The sequence below is a fragment of the Entelurus aequoreus genome, linkage group LG20 (assembly GCF_033978785.1).
Source record: "Entelurus aequoreus isolate RoL-2023_Sb linkage group LG20, RoL_Eaeq_v1.1, whole genome shotgun sequence".
NCBI lineage: Eukaryota > Metazoa > Chordata > Actinopteri > Syngnathiformes > Syngnathidae > Entelurus > Entelurus aequoreus.
In genome coordinates, this window is record NC_084750.1 from 29510409 (window position 1) to 29536552 (window position 26144).

Here is a 26144-nt window from a genome sequence, read left to right on the forward strand (position 1 = left end):
CAGTCCGCAGCTACAAAAAGGTTGGGGACCACTGATGTACAGTACTGACAAATATTATACTATCATTTACAGTATATAAAACCTTTTTTTCGTTAAGTAAAAATATTAATGATAAATATTTGCCTGACTTATAATTTCAAAGCTAGTTTCCAATCAAATTGTACACTGTACAAATGACAATAGATTTTACGGTAAAAAACAGAGTTATCAGAATTTTACCGTAAATAAACTCTAGTACCGTTTTTCCATTTTCTGTAGTATGCTGTAAAAATGACAGATTTTACAGTAAAATTGTAGCGACTGAGCCGCCAGATTTTTACTGCAATATCTATCTATCTATCTATCTATCTATCTATCTATCTATCTATCTATCTATCTATCTATCTATCTATCTATCTATCTATCTATCTATCTATCTATCTATCTATCTATCTATCTATCTATCTATCCATCTATCTATCTATCTATCTATCTATCTATCTATATATTGTAGCGTTTGACGGGGTATTAATGGTCTTTGGTTGCAGATGTCTTTGGTTGAAGATGTCAAGAAAAGCTGTCACACGGAACGATCGTAGCCCTTTTTAATGATAATTTGAATTTTGAACACGACTATACAAGTGAATGAAGGGCATACATGTCACTCTCAGGGTGACCGTATGAACAACGCCAACATTGTCATAAACATGTGCCATGAAGTGAAACCACAATGACACAATGACAAACACATTTCGGGAGAATATTTGCACCGCAACACAACAACAAACTTAACATAAACACAACAGAACACATTCCCAGAATTCCCTGCAGCACCAACTCTTCCGGGATGCTACACAGCCCCCACCTAGCTGGGTTTGTTGTCCCCAACAGCCCATGCGTTCATCACAAAGTCCCGCAAGTGCTGAGGCAGCCAGCGCCGACGACTCCCCTCTGGTGGCAGCTGGCTGCTACCACTGTCTGCTAGGTGGTCGGAAGTGGGGGGTACCTCGGCCTCCCGTTGCTCCCTGGGGGCATCTCCTTCTCCACCAGTGTGTTTGACTCCAAGTTCTCCTGGCTCTGGGCCAATGGCTGGTGTGGAGACAAGCGGTCTCGGTGCAGCACCACCAGCCGGTTCCGAGGTGCCAGTCGTATCTGATAGACCACATCGGACAACTTCTGGAGGACCGTGCAGGGTCCCACCCAGTGGCTAGTGAGCTTTCGGGAGAGTCCTTTCTTTTCCGCACCGGGTTGTAGACCCAGACCTGCGCGCCTGGTACAAAGTCCTGTCCTCAACTACGGAGGTCATATGCTTGCTTCTGTTGGACCCTAGCCTCCGACAGGCAGGTGCGGGCAAACTCATGGGCCTCCCGCAGTCGCTCCACAAGGTTGCAGCAGTAGTCTAGGCTCGGTGCTCCTCTCACTTCTGGTTCTGGGGATGGGCCAAAAACCAAGTCAACAGGTGTGCGCAGTTCGTGGCCAAACATCAATGATGCAGGGGTGTTGACTCCTGCACCAAAACACCCAAAGAATGAGTGGGGGGTGTAAGTCCCAGTCTCTCTGCCGCTTGTCAGTGAGATTGGCAAGTTGTGTGGTAAAGGTTCTATTAAAACGCTCCATCAACCCGTCGCACTGGGGATGCAGCGGAGTGGTGGGATTCTTTTTCACACCCTGGCGACGGCACACTTCCTGGAACACCTGGGACTCGAAATTCCGTCCCTGGTTGCTGTGCAGCTCCTCTGGTGCCCCGAACTGGCAGAACATTTCAGAAACCAACTTCTCTGCCGTTGTCGCAACGCTCTGGTCGGGTACCACATACGTCTCTGGCCACTTCGTGAAGTAGTCCATGGCCACCAAGATGTAGGGGTTTCCGCTATCAGTGACAGAAAACGGACCTAGGATGTCCACGCCCACCCGCTCTATGGGAGTCCCCACCTGGAACTGCTGTAGGGGAGCATGTGAGAGGCGTGTGGTGCCTTTCATGCATCGACACGTCACGGCAACAGCCTGGCCAGTAAAAGCGCTGTCTCAGTCGGAGCAAGGTCTTGGTCACTCCAAAATGGGCAGTCCCTGGAAAGCCATGCATCACTTCAAGGACCTGAGGCCGCAGTACACAGGGCACCAGGAGCTGGAGGGCAGCACGTTGTCCTAACGGGGCAGGTCGGGAGACAACAGGAGGCTGTCCCACTGGGAGTACAGTGCTTTGGTCTCAGTGTCCAAGTGCACACTGTGGCCCATTCTAAACGCTGCTGCCCCCCACCCAGCTCTCTTGAGCACTGGGCCTTGCCTTTGATGGTCGATCAGTTGTTTGGGGGTGAAGCTGTCCAGGTCGACTGCGTTGTCATGTTGCCTTACTGCAGCTACTGACGGGTCTGGCATGCACTGCTGCGCCGCCCGCCGGCAGAAACGATACGCCTCCTCACAGGGCCATCTGGACAGTGCATCAGCGTTGCCGTGCGGGAGGCCTGGTCAATGACAAATCGTGAAGTCAAATTCCTGCAAGATCTCAACCCACCTGGCCAACTGCCCCTCGGGTTCCTTGAAGTCCAGCAACCAGGTGAGGAAGACGTGATCCGTCCGCAACACAAACCGCTGACCATAGTGTTAGGGCCGGAAATGATGAAGGCCCAGGACGATGGCCAACAATTCCCGTCGGGTGACACAGCAGTTCCGCTCTGGTTTGCTGAACCCCGACTGTAATAGCCACCACCTGCTCGCCGTGATTCCCTCCCTGCGACAGCACAACCCCCATACCGGCATCACTGGCATCTGTATCAACCACGAAAGGTCGGCTGGGGTCTGGATAGGCCAACACTGTGCTTTTTTTTACATCAAGTACAGTCATTTTTTTTTACTTAACATTTAATTACAGCACAGTTTTATGTGACTTTAAAGTAAGTTTTCATGTATTCTTTAACAACTGTATTTTGATATTTATTTTAGTACGATGTTTATTTAAGTTTTATGTGAAATTATTTGATTCATTATCGAAGTACCGTGTTTTATTTTCCTTTATCCAAACACAGTGTTACTGTTCAAACTGTGTGCAAGGTTGCAGTGGCCAAAAATATTAAATATACTTGGTAAATAAAACCTCTGACTTGTTTTAATGAATACTTAGGCCTACTGTATATCAATGTTGGTCATCATGGTGGTACTTAGCAGTGATGTGCAATACCACTGGTTTACTTTCCGATCCCATGTCGAGTAAACTTCAGGCTGGTATCGGCGATACCGATCTGATATTTTGTACAAATATACATAATGTGTCTGGTAAAATTAAAAAAAGTATATCAAGTGTTGCTGCCCTGGGGGCCATTGTGATATTTTGTAAAAAAATAATTGCTGAAAACAGACACATATAGACATACATATAGAGAGATTACATACATTTAAAGACTTATTGACAGCTTTGTGTTATAGGTGACAAAGTGTACGATCATTACTTATTACAGGGGTGTCCAAAGTGCTGCCACGGGGCCATTTGTAGACCAAAGCTCGAGTCTTGTTGACCCACACAAAAAAACAACAGTGAACATGTAAGAAAAAAGGAGCGAAAAGAAAAAAAGCTGATATTTTTATTAATAATAACCAATAATTGTCACGGCTTGTCACACCAGGCCATGCCTTATTTTGAGTTTTTGGGTGATTTTCAGGGTGTAGTGTTAGTTCCTGTCGTGCGCTCTTATTTTGTGGTTTTTCACGTCCTGTTTTCCCCCTTTCCTGCAGAAGCTTTACGCCTGCCTTCGAGCACTTTTCCCCTCACCTGTTTTCTGTATGTAATTACCACTATTTAAGTTGCGCTTGCGACACCATTGGTTTGTCGGGACGTTATTCACTATTCCCTGGTCACTACTGATGATTCCTTCCTTACTGAGCTTAAGTATGCGCAAGTCTGCTCCACCTTATTTGTAAGTGTTTTTTGCTGCGTTCCAGCATTTGTTTCCCTCATAGTCTGTATGTTCAGAGCACTTCCCTGTTGCTCTCGCTTTTTGTTTTGTTTGTTTAATCCTTTTGACTGCACGCCTCGTTCTGGTCTGCATTTTAAAATCACTTCAACCAGTGTTATCTTCCACGACGCATCGCTTGACAATATGTCCCGACCATGTGATTTTGCAGACGAGAAATACGAGAGGATTTTTTGGCAAAAATGGAGGCAGAGACTTCGCGGTACAAGAGACTTTGATGTGAGGGCCAGATGGCGGTCTGGTCCCAATAGACTCTTGTTGGCCGGGTGACGAGCCTGCGCGTCGTCAACGAAGGCAGAAGCCAACTTCAGAACGCCGTCACAACGCGCAGCCTCTTCTGCTGCAGGAGGCTAAATCGCTGCACCCTTCCTCTCCTAAGAGGGTGGAATACGGGAACTCTTTGTCCACGGCTTGGGCTGTTGGCCAGTGTGGCCCAAGCGGGAAAGGGATGAATTTGCGCCACCAGTGCTGAGGGCTCGTGCAGGAAGGTGCAAGCAACTGGGGCGCGCAGCCACGTCCCCACCAGAGGATTCGTTTATTACAGACTTTACCTCCCCCCGGCTTGCCAGAGCCCACCCACCCTGGGCTTCTTCTCCCACTCAGGTCAAGGGTCAAATGCTCCTCCCTCTAACCAGTGACAGCGTCTGATATCCGCTTCCTGAGGGGGGGCTATGGTTGGTAGATGTGCAACTGGGGAGGCACAGCTGAGTCCAGCCAAGCGGTCACTTCCTGTGCGGCCTCCGCTGCCTGTCCTGCGCCCAGCCAGGCTCCTACCTCCTGCTTGGCCTCCTCTGCCTGTGCTACGCCCTGCTCGGCCACCACCGCCTGTGCTATGCCCTGCTTGGCCGCTGCCTCCAGCGCTACGCCCTGCTGCTCTAGTTCTGCATACGCCAACGGCGCAGCCGCCTGCTGCTCCAGCTCTGCAGACACCAACGGCGCAGCCACCACTATTGTCTTCAGCAGGTCTTTCCACGACGCTGCCATCCTCGTCTCCAGCGGGTCTTTCCACAACGCCGCCGTTATTGTCTAAAGCGGGTCTTTCCGTGACGCCGCCATCATTGTCTCCAGTGGGTCTTTCCGCGACGCCGCCATCATCATCTCCAGCGGGTCTTTCCACGACGCCGCCATCATCGTCTCCAGCGGGTCTTTCCACAATGCCGTCATCATTTTCTCCAGCGGGTCTTTCTACGACGCCGCCATCATCGTCTCCAGCGGGCTTATCGTCGCCCGCTTGTCCTGGAGTCAGCTCCAGCTTTCCTGCCATGCAAGCGGCCATCAGATGCCCGCACGCAGCCCTCTCGTCGGCCAAGAATGTGACCGTTTCATGGACGCCCTCCGTGGTATCAGCAGCTTGGCCCAGGACCTGGACCTGGCCACTCGCGTCCGCTTCCTCGTTGGCCATGGATGTGGCCGTTCCATGGTCGCCCACCTCGCCAGCTGCAGCGGCGGTCTATTCGCCGCCGCCATCTGTCACTTCCCCGCTGGTTGCGAGGACATATGGCCAGGCGACCTACTGCCTAGTCTTGCCTCCGCCCTGCCGTGACTTCTGACTTTTTCGGTTTTGTTTTCTAAAACGTCTGGTATCCGTTTTGTTCGGAAGGGGCATTCTGTCACGGCTTGTCACACCAAGCTATGCCTTATTTTGAGTTTCTTGGTGATTTTCTGGGTCTAGTTTTAGTTCCTGTCTTGCACTCTTATTTTGTGGTTTTTCACTTTCTTCTTTTCCCTTTCCTGCAGCAGCTTTACACCTGCCTTTGAGTACTTTTCCCCGCACCTGTTTTCTGTTTGTAATTAGCACTACTTAAGTTGAGCTTTCGACATTTGTTTGTCGGGACGTTATCCACTAGTAACTGTTAAGTATTCTTTCGACGCTAAGGTAAGGTAGACACGTACTTTGTGGACGCCGTCTGCTCCACATTCTTAGTAAGTGCTTTTGCTGTGTTCCAGCATTTTGTTTTGTTTCCCTCATAGTCTGTCTAGTCAGAGCACTTCCCTTGCTCTCGCTTTTTATTTTGTTTGTTTAATCAATAAATACCCTTTTTTACTGCACGCTGCCCCCTCGTTCGTCTGCATTTTAAAATCACTACAACCTCTGTTGTCTTCCACAACGCATCGCTTGACAGTAATAATAATACAATTTGTCATTTAGAACACAAAGCTGACACTAAGGTTTTTGTATATATTGTCTGTTTGTAGTGTTTTTTTCCAAAATAAAAAATATCAAAATATCCCCCCACATACTGTTTTTTTAAATTATTAATTATTCATTAATTTTAAAACTGTTTGTATTACATTTTCAGCTATTTTCTCATTACATTCTGTCTTTATGCTCTTTTTTAACCCTACATTTTCACTGTTGTTTTTTCCCCCCAACACCATGTTGTAGGCTAACGTGTCTGCTAAAATTAGAAAAATGGTGTATTTTCAAATAATAACGTATATCTAAAAAACAACAGTAAAAAGGCGCCAAAAATCCCAATGTAATGAGAAAAATGTTTACAATTTTAAACTAATAATATGTACTTAGACACTTATAACACAAAGTTGTGTGGGTGTGTGTATATTTATGTTTATGTGATTGTGTATATTTATATATGTATATATATGTTTGTGTATATGTGTGTATATACTGTATATATGTATGTATGTATATATATATATGTGTGTGTATTTATGTATGTATGTATACAGTATATGTATGTATGTATATTTATATATATATTTATATATGTATGTGTATGTAAGTGTATATATAAGCATGTGTATGCATATAAATATATGTATGTGTACATATATATATTTGTATGTATGTATGTATGTGTATATATATGTGTATATATATATATATATATATATATATATATATATATATATATATATATATATATATATATATATATATATATATATATATATATATATATATATATATATATATAATGTGTGTGTGTGTGTGTATGTATGACTTTACAGTATGCGGCCCTTGGCGGAAAAACGTTTACATTTATCTAAAATATTAGAAGCTCTCAAAATAAAATAAAAACATATAAACAAAGTTTATTAAGTAAATAATAAAAAAAATACTAACTTATGCATTCATTTGAAAAATAAGCATAATAAACACTGTTAAATGTATAACTCAACATTAATATTTCAGCAGCATTTTTGACACATTTTTGTGCAATAATATGTATTTTTATTTCATTCACTTCTTTCTTGGAGGGAAACAAGTAAAAATAAAAATGAGCAAAACATTTATGTAATGAGAAAAAGCTGAAATGTTTCAACTAAAAATGAATACTAATTAACTTAGTAATACATAGCTGACACAATATCTGTTTTCAGCCTTTATTTAAATGAAAAATATCAACACCGCCCCGCTTACTTTGGCTTTATAGTACGTGGCCCTTAAAGTATCGATATTTTGATATGAGCATCGATATTAGAGCATACAGATATGGTATAGGTATTTCAGTATCAATCCGCACATCAGTAGCATTTTCAAAAATTTAACTATTTTTAGACTTGTGACGAGCTAAAACACACGATAGTTAGGGGTGAGAGCGCCACCTGTTGCTTGTTACAAGGAGAGAGATTTGTTTGGAAAAAGGTTAGCGGCGCGTATAAAATGTGTATGTTTTAGTAGGTGTTACATGTGATTTGGAACATATTTACAGTCTTTGTGCGTTTAGTCCAGGTTCCACTTTGAATGTGTGTGTGTGTGTGTGTGTGTGTGTGCGTGTGTATAGTAGTAGTAGTAGGGGGCGTGTCCAAGCTGCAAAATGCGCTCCAGATGTGCGCACGCCGCTGGCTGGCAGTCAGACGTATCTGGCAGATGATAGGTGGAGGCTTTATGCTTTATGGGAACTTGGAAGCGGCACCGACTCCCGATGTGCTGCGCCACCACGTTGGAACACTGCGCCCGTGACGTCAGCAGGGGGTGGGCGGAGTCAGCAAAGTGAAGGAGCGCTGGGCTGCCAAAAGGAGGGAGACGGAGGAGAGGAGCTCGAGGCAGGAAGCGATGCTCCGTGTCGTCGGATTCAGCCTTGGATGAATTGCTTTCGCGTCGTCGAAGATTTTTAAGTACGAACAAGTTGGACTTGATTTGTTCTTTTTTTTTTTATTTAAAAAAAAACAACACTTTTATTTGTACAACGGCAAGTCTTCTGAAATTTGGAGCGTTTCATGCCTGGTGGAAGAAGACCGACCTCCCTCGTTGGCTGTGCCCGCCACCCGAACTCTTTACCCGGTGAGAAAAGACCATTAAGGACAGCTTGGCTCCTTTTTTTAATTATTTTTTTTATTTTATTTTTTTTAATAAACAATTCACTAGTGGACTACTTATAAGTGTGCTACTTTTTTTTTTTTAACTCAAAGCAGTTTTTAAAAAAAAATTTGTACAACTCTAATAAGCAACAATTTTATAGTCGCCCTATTTCTTGTCTACAGGCGTTAGCTGTGATGCGCGAGTGGCGCTCTTTGGTGGGCTGAAGGCACCGAGAAAGCGGCCCCAAGTCACGCGGGGAGGGGTGGGGGATCCGGGAGCATGGCTCCGGTGCCGCTGTCCCTCTGGCTGCTAACTACTCTCACCTGGGCCAACCTGCTCCAGGTGTCCGCCAACAGGCACTCCATATACTGGAACAGCTCCAACATCCAGTAAGACCTTTTTCCTGCTTCTTTTTGTTTCTGCGTGGATTGCTGTGCTGCTTCATATTCTGCTTTATTACATCCCTTTGGGGAGGGGTGTCCAAAGTGCGGCCCGGGGGCCATTTGTGGCCCGCAGCTAATTGTTTACCGGCCCGCCACACATTCTGCAAAAATTGCAAAATTGATAGTATTGCAAAAATTAAAAAAAACATTTAAGAAAGTGAAATGAGGTGAAATCTAACGAGAAAAAGTTGCAATGTTGACACAAAGCTGCCATGCATGCTGTTTTTTTCTTTTGTCTTGCTTTATTTTTCTTTTTTTTTGCCATTGCTAAAAAAAAAAAAAGACAAAAAAATCTATGTTATAATGAATTATTGACCTATTCAAGGCTCCAATTACTTCAAAAATTTCACTTAAAAATGTTTTATGTGGAACAAATATTGCATATTTTGTGTGGTTGCCATATAAAAACATCAAAGATTTCTTTGACAAAAGAGCACAAAAACAAACAAAATAATAGTTCAAACGTAAAATCGACAAATATATCTGAAGTTGATCTCGTAACTTAAGTGTTGAAAGTAAAAAAAACTAATAAAAATGTATCACTTTATGAGTGGGGGACCTTTTGGATCCCAAACATATTTAGTGGGATTTTATTAACATTTTCACTGATTTCTCAAAAATATTAAAAAATTAAAATCAATGATGTCCTGCATTATTGATCTTTTAGAGCTCTAATTACTAAATACTGCATATTTCCAGTTTTGCTATAAAAAACAAAGTTGTCTTTGACAGAAAATCAACCTGAAGTTGATATAGAGATTTACTGTAAGCGTTAAATTAAAAAAAATAATAATAATTTGACTTATTTTTAACGTTTTAATGACTGAGACCCTTTATTGTCCCCGGGAGCCCTAAAGGTTAAAAAAATAATAATCCATATATTTTGTTATGGTTTGAAAATGAAAAATATCAAAATGGGGGCAGCACGGTGGAAGAAGGGTTAGTGCGTCTGCCTCACAATACGAAGGTCCTGAGTAGTCGTGAGTTCAATCCCGGCCTCGGGATCTTTCTGTGTGGAGTTTGCATGTCCTCCCCGTGACTGCGTGGGTTCCCTCCGGGTACTCCGGCTTCCTCCCACCTCCAAAAACATGCACCTGGGGATAGGTTGATTGGCAACACTAAATTGGCCCTAGTGTGTAAATGTGAGTGTGAATGTTGTCTGTCTATCTGTGTTGGCCCTGCGATGAGGTGGCGACTTGTCCAGGGTGTACCCCGCCTTCCGCCCGATTGTAGCTGAGATAGGCTACAGCGCCCCCCGCGACCCCGAAGGGAATAAGCGGTAGAAAATGGATGGATGGAAATATCAAAATGGCCCCTGTATGCTTAAATTTTTCCGTGTGCGGCCCTCAGTGGAAAAAGTTTGGACACCCTTACCTTTGGGATACTTTGGATTTATAGTCCTCCATCCGCTGCGTCCACTGCAGACATTTGTCAGCATTTGGAATATGCTCACATTTGGGCCCAAAAAAATTAAGTTTAAAAGCAGTTGTTTTTATTAAGAAACATGTTTCCCCATAGAAAGTACAAATATTGATCTGTTGCAGGCAATGTTTTGGTAGCATTTCAACTACATTATTATGACGCAAGTGAAAAAAGAAGTCAACCCGTTTTACTATCAAACATGCAAACAGTGCGCCACTCATATATTTGATCCGACCCATTTTGTTTATGTAACACATTTTTAAGACATCCATCCATCCATCCATCCATTTCTACCGCTTGTCCCTTTTTGTGGTCGCGGGGGGTGCTGGAGCCTATCTCAGCTGCATTCGGGCGGAAGGCGGGCACACCCTGGACAAGTCGCCACCTCATCACAATTCAAGTTAAAAGGCACATTCAAAAGTAAACAGGGTAATACCTGACAGAGTCAAGAACAGATAGCTTAAAATAAATAAATAGATAAAAGAAATGAAAAGCAGACAGAGATTGCAAAGTTCTTACGTCGGTTTAAAAATAAAACATTGAAATATGTTTTGAGACATGATTTGGAAAGTAAAGTAAGGTTGGTTTGACAAGAAAAAATTTGATCCGCAGACGTCAGACACCTCATGGGGGTGAATATTTTTTAGAGGTCAGTTTTATATTACTAAAAAAACATTTTAATGACAAAGTCGTAAGTTTTAAGGAACATTTTATCGTTCACCAGTGTGATGTTAAAATATGAATACTTTAATGCACACAATCTTAACAAGGTACATAATGTGTATTGTTTAAATTTGAACTGATACTAGTACCAAGTCAGTACTTTACAGTGTCCAAAACAGAACTTAAAAAATTGAAGACATGCACATTTTTATTAAAAAAACCCAAATGTCTTTTTTTTTTCTTATGTAATTTTGCAACAATCAAGTTGAACAGGCTAGTGATTTAAATTATTTACTTTAGAATGGCTAATATTTGCTTATTTATATGATATAGTGGAAGCACATTCTGACAGGCATGATAGCCATCAAATAATGCTGGGTAAAACACGGTGCACTGATAAAGCTTAACCTATTGTTACTATAACAATGTACAAGGTTAATATAGTTTGCTTCTTTTTTTACCCCTCCATTAAACTGCTTTCTTTTGTTATTCAAGTTATCATTACATATATGTATTGTTGCATTTGAAACACTTGTATGGTTGATAATAGAGGTAATTATTATTATTATTCATTACCAAAAGTGATATTTCTATTGGTATTTTTATTGCTCCATCTGTTGTGCAATTGTGTTCGTTTTCATTTCTGTGTTATTAATATTTATTAAATAATAACCAAGTACAGTGGGTCTCATCCCTCACTTAAAGCATGAGTAAGGAATGCACTATTGATAAGTCCGAAAGAAAAAGAGATGATACGGTATTATCTGCTCACAGATGCTACCTAGTGGTTGTTCGAGCACACTGCAGCCAGTCCTGGATAAATTAACCAACTCCCTCCCCGCTCCTTCATGCTTCAGTCGCACGCAGGATTCTCACAGGAATGAGGCACAAACCAACCCAGGCTTGCTGTAATGCATTAAAAAATAATAAATACAATCTACAACAAATTGTCATAATTATTGTAGCAATACAGAATGTAAAGAATGTGCAAAAAACAACTTACTTTAGTTATCAATCAATCAATCAATCAATGTTTATTTATATAGCCCTAAATCACAAGTGTCTCAAAGGGCTGCACAAGCCACAACGACATCCTCGGTACAGAGCCCACATACGGGCAAGGAAAAACTCACCCCAGTGGGACGTCGATGTGAATGACTATGAGAAACCTTGGAGAGGACCGCATATGTAGGTAACCCCTCCCCCTCTAGGGGAGACCGAAAGCAATGGATGTCGAGTGGGTCTGACGTATAATAGTGAAAGTCCAGTCCACAGTGGATCCAACACATCAGCGAGAGTCCAGTCCATAGTGGGGCCAGCAGGAAACCTTCCCGAGCGTAGACGGGTCAGCAGCGCAGAGATGTCCCCAACCAATGCACAGGCTAGCGGTCCACCCGGGGTCCCGACTCTAGTTGTAATGTTAGATGCCCAAAATTCCCAGTGTTCCAGAATGCAGCTTCGCTCGCCGTAACCGTAAATGGTGCATAATTAGGAAGTGCTGTATTGTTAATGTTGTGGCTCCTGGTTAGGGTAGCGCTGTGGCGCTAACTGTGTCGTGAGGGCTTCTGTCAGGATGCTACATTACTTACAAGAATGTTACTTGTTGCAGGTGGATGAATCTGCCCCGGTAGCTTCTTCTTTTTTCGGTCCAGTTACTACCTTGTCAGTCGGAACCTAAACTTACCGTTCATGCGAAGTTGTTTAGTGTTGCAGTTGCGCTTAATACATCTCATATTCTTAACATTTTTAACTGATGCGCACATGTAGAAAGAAGTTAACGTGTTAATATTAAAATGTAGAAAAACCCTAACACAGGGGTGTCAAACTTATTTTAGAAATGGACGAAAATCTATTCCGTAGTGGGCCGGACTGGTAAAATCGTAGCATAATAACGTAAAACTAAAGACAACTTCAGATTGTTTTCTTTGTTTTGCTTTGGCCAAAAATTAGAACAAGCACATTTTGAATATGTACACATCCCAAATAATCTTCTTGACAAAACACTTTGAGTGACTCTAAAAATCTGAGGAAAAAATTGGTGCAGTTTCAAAAACTCAACAAAGGACAGAATGAACTCAGACTTTGTCTCAGTGTATAGGTTGTAGTGTGGTTCCGATACCAATAATTTGGTACCGGTACCAAAATTATTTTGATACTTTTCGGTACTTTTCTACACTTTTCTAAATAAAGGAGAACACAAAAAATGCATTAGTGGCTTTATTTTAACAACAAATCTTAGGGTACCTTAAACATATGTTTCCTATTGCAAGTTTGTCCTTAAATAAAAGTGAACATACAAGACAACTTTTCTTTTATTAGTAAGTAAACAAACAAAGGCTACTAATTAGTCTGCTGACATATGCAGTAACATATTGTGTCATTTTCCATTCTATTATTTTGTCAAAATTATTAAGGACAAGTGGTAGAAAATGAATTATTACTTTCTCTATTACTTATTTGCTTACTTTCTCTTTTAACATGTTCTATCTACACTTCTGTTAAAATGTAATAATCATTTATTCTTCTGTTTGGATGCTTCACATTAGTTTTGGATGATACCACAAATTTAGGTATCAATCCGATACCAAGTCGTTACAGGATCATACATTGGTCATATTCAAAGTCCTCAATATCGACGTAACAATAGTAGTATCGACTAGATACGCTACTGTACTTGGTATCATTACAGTGGATGTTAGGTGTAGATCCACCAATGGCGTTTGTTTACATTGTGACGCCGGTGAGCTACAGAGTGTAGTGAAACATGTTTAGCTATACCTCGTCCTGCACAGGGACGAGGTATAGCTACTAGTATCGTGGTACTATACTAATGCCGGTATACCATACAACCCTTATAGGTTGTATTCCGTCACATGGCTTTTGAACGGAAGCAAACAAAGTGGTGGGCCGCCAAACTAACATGGTTTCTCCGCAGTAAACAGAGTGCTATCTGTACTATCTGAGTACGCGAGGGGCCTAGATCTTACCACTAAAAGCAGATACGAGTAAAAAATCTAACAATGAAATTGGAGATGTCCAATAATATCGGACTGCTGATAATATTGGCCGATAAATGCTTTAAAATGTAATATCGGAAATTATCGGTATCGGTTTCAAAAAGTAAAATTTATGACCTTTTAAAACGCTGCTGTACGGAGTGGTACACGGACTATTGAGAAGTACAGAGCAGTTGCGTCTCCCAGTCATACTTGCCAACCCTCCCGATTTTCCCGGGAGACTCCCGAATTTCAGTGCCCCTCCCGAAAATGTCCTGGGGCAACTATTCTCCCGATTTCCACCCAGACAACAATATTGGGGGCGTGCTTTAAAGGCACTGCCTTTGCGTGCCGGCCCAATCACATGATATCTACGGCTTTTCACACACACAAGTGAATGCAAGGCATATTTGGTCAACAGCCATACAGGTCACACTGAGGTTGGCCGTATAAACAACTTTAACAGTTACAAATATGCGCCACATTGTGAACCCACACCAAACAAACACATTTCGGGAGAACATCCGCACCATAACACAACATAAACACAACAGAACAAATACCCAGAACCCCTTGCAGCACTAACTCTTCTTCTGGGGAATACTAAACGTTTAAAGTACATCAAACGAAGTGATCACTGCAAACTTGTGCATTCTTCGACTCTACTCTGCTGGACTGGATGGAGTGTGTTCCACTTTTCTCCTCATTTTTCGTGATCTTGACATCTTTCGCCCTTCTTCATTACTTCTCGGGGAACTCTGAAGAAACTTGTATCCTTTTCGCATTTTGAACGGTTCCAACAGCCTAAAACAACGCCAGCATGGGGCATTTTTCTTGGAGAAATGCAAAATGCCGCCCAGAACGCTCTGTCAACAGACGCTCACTGGCACACCACTTCGAGTTTCGCATATTTAATCACGTTAATGACGTGACGTCAGGTGAATACTACTTATTGACAAAGCCATTAAACTTAAAGTTACAGCCTATCTAGAATTGAACAAAATACAAAATAGATAATAAATACTGTAAATTCCGGGCTTTAAGCCTCTACTTTTTTCTTACACTTTGAACGCTGCGGCTTATAAGACGGTGCAGTTAATTTATGGATTTTTCTCCGATTAAAGCCATAATAAAATCCTTAAAAAAAAACTAAACAAACAAATACACATAGAAAGTGTTTTATTGTTTGTGCTATGGTGCCATCTTATGGACGAGTTTGGACGAGTTCTCCTATTCACTTCTATTTTTTTTTCCAACCGTAGTGCTGTGTTCTTCTTCCAGCCGTGCATAGCGTTTCTACTTGTTTGGATTCTTCATTCATCCCTCCAAGCAACGTTTGTAAGTTTTACAGTATATAAAACTATTTATTCTTACTAAACCGTCTCGTGTGTGATGTCTGTAGGAGTGTTTCCGTGCACATTTGTACGTGCTATCGTCGCTAGCATGAGCTAATATACTAACACATTTACAGGTGCCTTAGTTTAGTATTATTAACTTACAATGGTATTATTATTGTATTGTTTTAGTTTCACAAATTCCTCAGTAAATTCACCAAAACGTCACAGTGGACTTATTGAGTCTGTTTAGCTGATTGAAGAGTTAGCTTCCACAGCTAGTGGGTCCATGACGATGACTTCTGTTTGGTTTGATCAGTCGTTTTACTGCCACCTGTGTAACAGACACCGTTTGGAAACAATTAAACTCTTAATTACCGATACCGATATCAACCGATACGGATATATACAGTCGTGGAATTAACACATTATTATGCCTAATTTTGTTGTGATGCCCCGCTGGATGCATTAAACAATGTAACAAGGTTTTCCAAAATAAATCAACTCAAGTTATGGAAAAAAATGCCAACACGGCACCGCCATATTTATTATTGAAGTCACAAAGTTTTTTGTTTTTTTTTAACATGCCTCAGAACAGCAGCTTGGAATTTGGGACATGCTCTCCCTGAAAGAGCATGAGGAGGTTGAGGTGGGCAGGGTTGGGGGGTACGGGGGGTGTAAGGGGTAGCGGGGGGGGGGGGGGGGGGCGTGTATATTGTAGCGTCCCGGAAGAGTTAGTGCTGCAAGGGGTTCTGGGTATTTATTCTGTTGTGTTTATGTTGTGTTATGGTGCGGATGTTCTCCCGAAATGTGTTTGTCATTCTTGTTTGGTGTGGGTTCACAGTGTGGCGCATATTTGTAACAGTGTTAAAGTTGTTTATACGGCCACCCTCAGTGTGACCTGTATGGCTGTTGACCAAGTATGCCTTGCATTCACTTGTGTGTGTGAAAAGCCGTAGATATTATGTAATTGGGCCGGCATGCAAAGGCAGTGCCTTTAAGGTTTATTGGCGCTCTGTACTTCTCCCTACGTCCGTGTACACAGCGGCGTTTTAAAAAGTAATACGGCGTGGCGAAGTTGGTAGAGTGGCCGTGCCAGCAATCGGAGGGTTGCTGGTTACTGGGGTTCAATCCCTACCTTCTACCATCCTAGTCACGTCCGTTGTGTCCTTGGGCAAGACACTTCACCCTTGCTCCTGATGGCTGCTGGTTAGCGCCTTGCATGGCAGCTCCCTCCATCAGTGTGTGAATGTGTGTGAATGGGTGAATGTGGAAATACTGTCAAAGCGCTTTGAGTACCTTGAAGGTAGAAAAGCGCTATACAAGTATAACCCATTTATCATTTATTTACATTTTACTTTTTGATAATTTTTTACATTACATTTTAAAACATTTATCGATGTCCGATAATATCGGCAGTCCGATATTATCGGACATCGATAAATCTCTAGTAAATATCTTTCGGCTTATAGTCCGGTGCAGCTCATATATAGAAAATTATTTTTTTCTTCTAAAATATATCCCGGTGCCTCTATAGTCAGGAAAATACGGCAATCAAAATTATTGTAGGTATCATTTTTCCTTTCCACGTATTTATCTTAACAGAGTGCAGAGCACTTGCACTTGCATGGCTTAATTTTTGAGAGAAGCATATGCTACTGGCAGAATCAACCAAACCCTACATACGGAAGTAGAAACCATTCAAGAGGGTTGAGTTACTCTCTGCGTCCACTTTTCTCCTTTATGACTTTTATTTACCATGGACCACTTATGAAAAACTTATTCGGGTGTTACCATTTAGTGGTCAATTGTACGGAATATGTACTGTACTGTACAATATAATAATAAAAGTTTCAATCAATCAATCAATCAAACAGACAGCGACATTTTGGTAAAATGAGGGTGCCAAAGCACGATGTATTCGAAGCAGAAGTCGTAAAATGGCAAGTTTTACGTTTCATTTATTTCGAGGGGAAGGAGCCGCCACTTCCTGTGTACCTCCCCCTTGGTCCCGCTGTAAACCCTATAAACAGAATTGCAATTGCGACATCCGGTGGACACTTTTAGAACAGCAGTTTCTCTCATTAACATTTGCAGTTCATTTTTACACTTGGCGCACTCGGATTAAACTCCATGTTTGACACCTTTGCACTTACGTAATGCAAAGTTGATTTGGATAAAAACATGTAAACATTCGACAAGACCGCTTTAATGTAATGTGTGTGATGCATTCTTCTCAACTCCTTTTTGTGAGGCTGCTGGTCCTTCTTATGTTCTTAGGATTGTTTGATGTGGCTGCGTTGTGTTGACTTGTCTTGTGTGACGGCCTCAATGTCACATTCCCCAAATGTGTTGGTCATATTCACAACTCTTACAAAGTGTTTTTCAAGTTGAAATTGGTGCTTTAATGCCTTGACAGTTCATGATCAAATATAGGGGTGTCCAAAGTGTGACCCACACTGAGGCCCACGACACCTTCTACCGACAAAATAAACATGTTTTTTATTGAGATAACAGACAAAGGAAAAATGGAACCACCCCAATTTCCCCCCAGAATGGCAGCTGAAAACCAAAATGGCCGTTGATTTGTGCGTCTTCTACATGGTGAACATACAGTATGTACACATTTCTTGCAAGATATGGTAATGTTTTGAGTGTGCTACAACGCCAGAGGTAAAAATCATAATAATAATAAGAATAATTTATAAACTACATTGTATTGGTTTTTGTTATGTTCAGTGCATGTATGGACCCCAGGATGCAGGGACAGCAGGAAAGTGCAGACAGGAAGCCCTCTTTATAAGGGAAACGCAAGTAACACAACAACAATGATGTGCAGCTGGGAAGTGCACAAATGGAAAAAAGGCCTGTGAAGTAAAGGCATTTGCCAACCCTCCCGATTTTCCCGGGACACTCCCGAATTTCAGTGCACCTCCCGAAAATCTCCCGGGGCAACCATTCTCCCGAATTTCTCCTGATTTCCACCCGGACAACAATATTGTGGGCGTGCCTTAAAGGCACTGCCTTTAGCGTCCTCTACAACCTGTCGTCACGCCCGCTTTTCCTCCATACAAACAGCGTGCCGACCCAGTCCATAATATTTGCGGCATTTACACACACATTAGTGAATTCCAGGCATACTTGATCAACAGCCATACAGGTCACACTGAGGGTGGCCGTATAAACAACTTTAACACTGTTACAAATATGCGCCACACTGTGAACCCACACAAAACAAGAATGACAAACACATTTCGGGAGAACATCCGCACCGTAACACAACATAAACACAACAGAACAAATACCCAGAACCCCTTGCAGCACTAACTCTTCCGGGACGCTACAATATACATCCCCCGCTACCCCTTTACCCCCCCGCCCCACACACACACAACTCAACCCCGCCCCCCCCAACCCGCCCACCTCAACCTCCTCATGCTCTCTCAGGGAGAGCATGTCCCAAATTCCAAGCTGCTGTTTTGAGGCATGTTAAAAAAATAATGCACTTTGTGACTTCAATAATAAATATGGCAGTGCCATGTTGGCATTTTTTTCCATAACTTGAGTTGATTTATTTTGGAAAATCTTGTTACATCACAACAAAATTAGGCAAAATAATGTGTTAATTCCACGACTGTATGTATTGGTATCGGTTGATATCGGAATCGGTAATTAAGAGTTGGACAATATCGGAATATCGGATATCGGCAAAAAAGCCATTATCGGACATTTCTAGTTTCTAATGTTGTAAAAATGTGTAGAATAAATATTACATTTCAGCATTTCTGTCAACGAAGATTTGCTTCAGCCTGCGACACATAGTCATTTTGATAGTAGGCTATTATAGCTACTATAGACACATCATGTGTTGACTTCATTATAAGACTTATTTACGGCTTTTTATTTTTTGCGGCTCCATACCGATTTTTTTTTTTGTATTTTTGGAATAATCGGAATATCGGATATCGGCAAAAAAGCCATTATCGGACATCTCTAATTAAAACATATCTTACGTGGTACTGTCAAAATTAAAATAATTGTATAAAACAAATGAAACATGAAAAAATAATCAATCAATGAATCAATTAAAGTTTATTTATATAGCCCTAAATCACAAGTGTCTCAAAGGGCTGCACAAGCCACAACGACATCCTCGGCTCAGATCCCACATCTGGGCAAGAAAAAACTCAACCCAATGAGATACAATGAAAAACCTTGAAGGGGACTGATATCGAGCCGATAGAAATGTTCCTATTTTTTTGTCAGTTTTCCTTTTTTTCCCTCCAAGGATGCTGACATGCCTGCAAGGGGCTATTCCAAGTAAACTGAATCGAATTAAGCGCAAAGCAAGCAAATGTACAACGTCCAGGTACAGAGCAAAAATAATGCATCCTGATTGCCAATCAGGGACAGGTGACGCTCAAACCAGTGGTGTGGGGGCAAATGGAGGCAAGAAAATATAAGAGCACTAGACAGGAAATAATACAAAATACAATAAACTAATGATAACTATTGTGTAGGATCATGGCAGGTTTTAGGTTCTTGAATGTACAAAAAAGTACACATTTTCTGTATGCGGCCCTCGCTGGAAAAGTCTGGACACCCGTGATCTAGACGATGTCCAGTGGGATACATGGTGGGGATGTACCACACGCTGATGTCTGTTCCTTAGTCTTTGCTGGTTTTCCTGGGAGTGATAGAACATCCATGTCCTTGATCTGGAGCATTTTCTTGGCTTGCCCAAGCATTTACTCTTCTCCGTGTTCTTCCCGCCAACTTGGCCACGCAGCAGCGGAAAGAAGTGAGACTCTGTGTCGTCTTTATCCTCTTCAATTAGGCGCACTTCTTCATGCTGACCTCATTGTGTTGCAGCTGTGTCACCGTTCAATCTCTCCTCCTGGCTCCATCCATACCCAACCTTTTCTTTTCTTCTTCACACTCACTCAAGTCTGCTAATCTCTTTGCCCCTTCTCTAGATCTCCATTTAAGAGCTTTTTTTAATGTGAATCCTGTATGTCAACAACCACAACCACATGGCGCTCCATGTTGTTTGGTATATTTCGTTATTACTACCTCAGTTTTTGTAAACCCCAATTTTTTTAGGATTCCATCCACCATCCATTGCCTACCTACCGCTTGTCCCTCAGTTTTCGTTAAAAATATTTGCCAAATGTTTGCCAGGTTTTCTTATGACAAACTAGTTTGTTTGCCTGCGAAATTGATTACCCAAACAAATAATCCCACGTGTTGGTGACTCTGTAAAGAATAGTGGTTGTCTTGGAGTTAGGGAACTATAGATGGATCCCAGCCAGGCAATTCTTTATTAATATCAGTGTGTGTTAGTTATGTAACGATATGAACATTTCATGTCACGGTTATCGTGACCAAAATGATCACGGTTATTGTTCTTATCCTGGTATTGTTAAATGTGCTCCAAAAGTACTTATACACACACTGAAATCTTATATCACTATATACTGTATTTTCCGGACTATAAGGTGTACTTAAAGGCCTACTGAAATGAGATTTTCTTATTTAAACGGGGATAGCAGGTCCATTCTATGTGTCATACTTGATCATTTCGCGATATTGCCATATTTTTGCTGAAAGGATTTAGTAGAGAACATTGACGATAAAGTTTGCAACTTTTGGTCGCTGATAAAAAAGCCTTGCCTGTAGCGTGACGTCACAGGTTGTGGAGCGCCTCACATCTGCACATTGTTTACAATCATGGCCACCAGCAGCGAGAGCGAGTCGGACCGAGAAAGCGACGATTACCCCATTCATTTGAGCGAGGATGAAAGATTTGTGGATGAGGAAAGTGAGAGTGAAGGACTAGAGGGCAGTGGAAGCGATTCAGATAGGGAAGATGCTGTGAGAGGCGGGTGGGACCTGATATTCAGCTGGGAATGACTAAAACAGTAAATAAACACAAGACATATATATACTCTATTAGCCACAACACAACCAGGCTTATATTTAATATGCCACAAATTAATCCGCATAACAAACACCTCCCCCTTCCGTCCATATAACCCGCCAATACAACTCAAACACCCGCACAACACAGTCAATCCCACAGCCCAAAGTACCGTTTACCTCTGTAAAGTTCATACAGCACATATATTTCCCCAAAGTTACGTACGTGACATGCACATAGCGGCACGCACGTACGGGCAAGCGATCAAATGTTTGGAAGCCGCAGCTGCGTACTCACGGTAGCGCGTCTGCTATCCAACTCAAAGTCCTCCTTGTTGTGTTGCTGCAGCCGACCGCTAATACACCGCTTCCCACGTACAGCTTTCTTCTTTGCTGTCTTCATTGTTCATTAAACAAATTGCAAAAGATTCACCAACACAGATGTCCAGAATACTGTGGAATTTTGCGATGAAAACAGACGACTTAATAGCTGGCCACAATGGTGTCCCAATATGTCCGCTACAATCCGTGACGTCACGCGCAAACGTCATCATACCGAGACGTTTTCAGCAGAATATTTCGCGGGAAATTTAAAATTGCACTTTACCAATCTACCGTATTGGCATGTGTTGCAATGTTAAGATTTCATCATTGATATATAAACTATCAGACTGCGTGGTCGGTAGTAGTGGGTTTCAGTAGGCCTTTAAAGGCCTACTGAAATGATTTTTATTTATTTAAACGGGAATAGCAGATCCATTCTATGTGTCATACTTGATCATTTCGCGATATTGCCATATTTTTGCTGAAAGGATTTAGTAGAGAAAATCGACAATAAAGTTCGCAACTTTTGCTCGCTGATAAAAAAAAGCCTTGCCTGTACCGGAAGTAGCGTGACGTCACAGGAGCTAGTATTCCTCACAATTCCCCATTGTTTACAATGGAGCGAGAGAGATTCGGACAGAGAAAGTGATGATTACCCCATTAATTTGAGCGAGGATGAAATATTCGTAGATGAGGAACGTCACAGTGAAGGACTTGAGAGACAGTGATGGACGTATCTTTTTTCGCTCTGACCGTAACTTAGGTACAAGCTGGCTCATTGGATTCCACACTCTCCTTTTTTTATTGTGGATCACGGATTTGTATTTGAAACCACCTCGGATACTATATCCTCTTGAAAATGAGAGTCGAGAACGCAAAATGGACATTCAGTGCCTTTTATCTCCACGACAATACATCGGCGAAATGCTTTAGCTACGAGCTAACGTGATAGCATCGTGCTTTAACTGCATATAGAAACAAAATAATAAACCCCTGACTGGAAGGATAGATAGAAAATCAACAATACTATTAAACCGTGGACATGTAAATACACGGTTAATGCTTTCCAGGCTGGCGAAGGTTAACAATGCTGTGCTAACGACGCCATTGAAGCTAACTTAGCAACTTAGCAACGGGACCTCACAGAGCTATGCTAAAAACATTAGCTCTCCACCTACGCCAGCCAGCCCTCATCTACTCATCAACACCCGTGCTCACCTGCGTTCCAGCGATCGGCAGAAGGACGAAGGACTTCACCCGATGCGTTTGGCGGCCCGGAGACGTAGGAAGTCAAGGTGAGGTCGGCGGCTAGCGCGGCTAGCGCGGCTAGCGCGGCTAGCGCGGCTAGCGCGGCTAGCGCGGCTAGCGCGGCTAGCGCTCCAACAAAGTCCTCCTGGTTGTGTTGCTGTAGTCCGCTGCTAATACACCGATCCCACCTACAACTGTCTTCTTTGCAGCCTTCATTGTTCATTAAACAAATTGCAAAAGATGTCCAGAATACTGTGGAATTATGAAATGAAAACAGAGCTTTTTGTATAGGATTCTACGGGTACCATAACTTCCGTTACTCTGACTTCGTCACGCACATACGTCATCATACCGCGACGTTTCAGCCGGATATTTCCCGGGAAGTTTTAAATGTCACTTTATAAGTTAACCCGGCCGTATTGGCATGTGTTGCAATGTTAAGATTTCATCATTGATATATAAACTATCAGACTGCGTGGTCGGTAGTAGTGGGTTTCAGTAGGCCTTTAAGTGGGGCTTCAAAATGAAGGTGCAACAATATGGAATATGTTTGAAATGCTTAATAAAGTGTAACAAAATAGTCCAACGTGTGAAAATGTAAACACATAGAAACCTGAGAAGAACCATTTTCTGCAGGTTTAGTGCCAGGAACTTACAGCTGTGCTCTAAAGGGTGGACCCTGCTAAGGTGATGTGGTATTACCGGTCTTGGTGTACACAAGAGCCTTGCGTAGTTGACAGACCACATTGGTCTGACTACGGTCCGTTTGACAAAATCCCAAAACTGCCGTACTGTGGAGGTGAATTTTCATGTTTTATCCACAATTTATTCGCTCTCTGCAGCGCTCATTTTTACTTTCTTTTCTCACTCCGTGCAAAGAATCAACCACGAGACAACAGGATGGCGCAACCAAACGTGATAGTTGATACTGTTATCTGATTGGCTGTTGGCGTGTCACTCCCACTGATCAGTAATCACTCAATGTGTTGCTCGGTTACCAGAGAGCGAGTGTCTTTGTTCATGCAACCAACTTCCGCTTTCTTTCGACGAAGAAGAAAAAACAAATATCGAATGTTTTATCAAAGGCATTTTTCATTGATATCCATTACGTGTCCATCGGACATTGATATAGTTTTATCGCCCAGCCCTAGCTATAGTATTGGTAACTTTTTCCCTAAGCCGCTTGAAACTACCCCTTAAAGGAAGAGGCACAAAGGTTATGTCGGCCTCGTAAGCCAATCAAGCAGTTCCACTGTAAGTAAAGGTTAGAGTTAAAACCAAAGAAGTGGATTTATCCTCAAAGTCAAGAAGTAATACACAACTTGACTCGGGTTTTATTTGCTGAGATATATTCACGTGATGCTTTGTTTTTCCCCTCCTCTGTGCGTTTATTGCGCCCCTAAGATACAAAGATGAGTTGCCTCTACCGGCTTTTTATGACTGTGCTTATTAAAGATGTAAACAATAGGAAAACTCACTTGGAGGAGAACAAAGTAAGTGTTTAGCAAGGCAGTCTTACAAGTCAGCGGGTTTTAGTTTTTTACGACGGGGAAGTTTGGATATGCTAGAAATGCGTGACTTTTCTTCCAATGTTGTCCTCCGGCCCTCAGTTAATTAATGACTCACTTAGAACAAACGAGCACCCAGTTTGAAATGACCAGAAACACATAAACAGCCTGTCGGATAAATATATCACCTCACCGACAGGTTTCATGTTTCATTCTCCCACACTTACCCACTAACGGTAAGAAAGTGCAAGCTAATAGTTCTTCCTTGGTTAGTTAGAAGCAAACCTTGAACAAACTTTTAGAGAACATTATCAATAATGCCACATTTTACAACCGTCTGTATAACTTTATTTAACATATGTCCAAATATCGATTATTTACATTTGTCCATCGATTCTGAATCGCCCCACGTTCTAATCGGGATGCATCGGAAAATTAATCGATTTTCCCACCTTGTGAGGAGCCGGGGCCTGCGGACGTGTAGCGAGGCGGGGCGCGCCGGGGCCGGTTCCGAGATGGGCGACAGGTGCGTAGATGGCCCACCTGGGCGCAGTTGTCTCATCACCTGTTACTGTATTAAGGGTAGCAGCCGGGAAGGAGGGGGTTGGTGAAGTCGGAGTGGATGGCCGAGAACGAACCCGAGCCCGAGCGGAAGCGAGAGCGAGACGTAGACGAAGACGCGGAAGGCTGAAAAGCGACCGGAAGAGCGAGACGGGGAGGAGAGGCGAGTGTCCTAATTCTTTTACTATACAGGTGAGAGGCCTGGTTTATTATCTACAGCTGTGGTTTACAAACTTTTTTTCACCAAGTACCACCTCAGAAAACACTTGGCTCTCCAAGTACCACCATACAGGCCAACATTCAATTACAGTAGCGTAGTAGGCATAAATAGTCATTTAAAAACAAGGTATAGGTTGTGTTTACCAAAAATATTCAGTATTTTGGGCCACTGTAACATTAAACACAGTTTGAACAATAACACTGTGAATATGTCATTAAGTGATTATTTGGCGTACCACTAGATAGAGCCACAAGTTTGAGAATCACTGATCTACAATAAATTTTCACGTGCTCCGAGGCGAGGAAGCAGCTCACCAGCTGATGACAACTAACTAAGGAGCGCCGTAAAAATGGCTGCACCGTCGGCGGTCTCGTCTTGTCTCCCTGTAACGTATGTCTGCTCTTAGTGGGACTGCGCCGAAAATATACTTTTCAGTTCTTATGTGTCTTATGCATGTTAAGAATTAACAAAAAATCATCTTGAATCTTGAATCTTGAACTACAACAATATGATGACAACTGATAACTGATACAGCAGCATAAGGACGTTAGCTCTCTGCGACAATGCGCCGCTAAATGTTGGTCCTTAACATTAGCGCTTATAATAACAATATCGCTAATACTTGGTTTATATTCAGGTCTTGAAATGTAAATGGAGTATTGTTGGATGTTTTTGGATCGTTATTTATTGGGGCGGAATAGAGGACCTCCCATTGACTCCGGACTGGTATTTACGAGTTAGAATGCATTAAAGAAAAACATATGTGTTCTTGTCTCTAATAAAGATTGTGAATTATAGGCAAAAATCCCCTAAAAAGTGTAGTTCCCCTTTAAGTCGACGTAGACATACAGTACATGTTGACATACAAATCATCTCTGTGAAAAAGGGGGTTAGTTTATGTCGACATGTGTTGCAGTTTTGTCGACGTCATCTTTATCATTTTCAAAAGCAGAATTGGCATTATGTCAAAGTCTCTATACACAACTGCTGCTACTGCAGTATGTACAGTAAATATACATTATGGCTATGTCTGTTTGTGAGTCAGTGTCGTTTTAATTATGTTGCCTTTGATGCATTTTCGCTCCCCTCGCAGTAATGGCTTGACCTTTCATGTGGTAGTGCATGCCAGATGATAGATGCTTGAAAAGATGGGCTTATTACGGAAAGCGTTTTGATGTAATTAAGCTTCTTTTAGTTAGATGTGAAGACAAAGGCTACGAGAGAGTAGTTTAATCTGTAACCTGACCCCGCTGTTCCTGCGCTCTTGGCCGATCCTCCCCCCAGCGGCGTAGCCT

The 26144-nt window shown here is 42.2% G+C and overlaps 1 protein-coding gene across 4 annotated transcripts in view; it reads left to right on the forward strand.

The window, feature by feature from the left end:
- The window catches only part of efna3b (ephrin-A3b), a 485232-nt gene that overhangs the window by 155932 nt on the left and 303156 nt on the right, over positions 1-26144 (forward strand). For 3 of the 4 annotated variants that reach the window (XR_009822187.1, XR_009822188.1, XM_062029941.1), the window contains exons 1-2: positions 7829-8193; positions 8394-8600. Coding sequence is in view for 2 of the 4 variants with exons in the window: in XM_062029941.1 (XP_061885925.1) it covers positions 8491-8600 (110 nt within the window). In the remaining 2 variants the exon portion in view is untranslated. Of the gene's footprint in view, positions 1-7828; positions 8194-8393; positions 8601-26144 lie in introns of those variants that run through there. The other variant, XM_062029942.1, reaches the window with a different exon arrangement.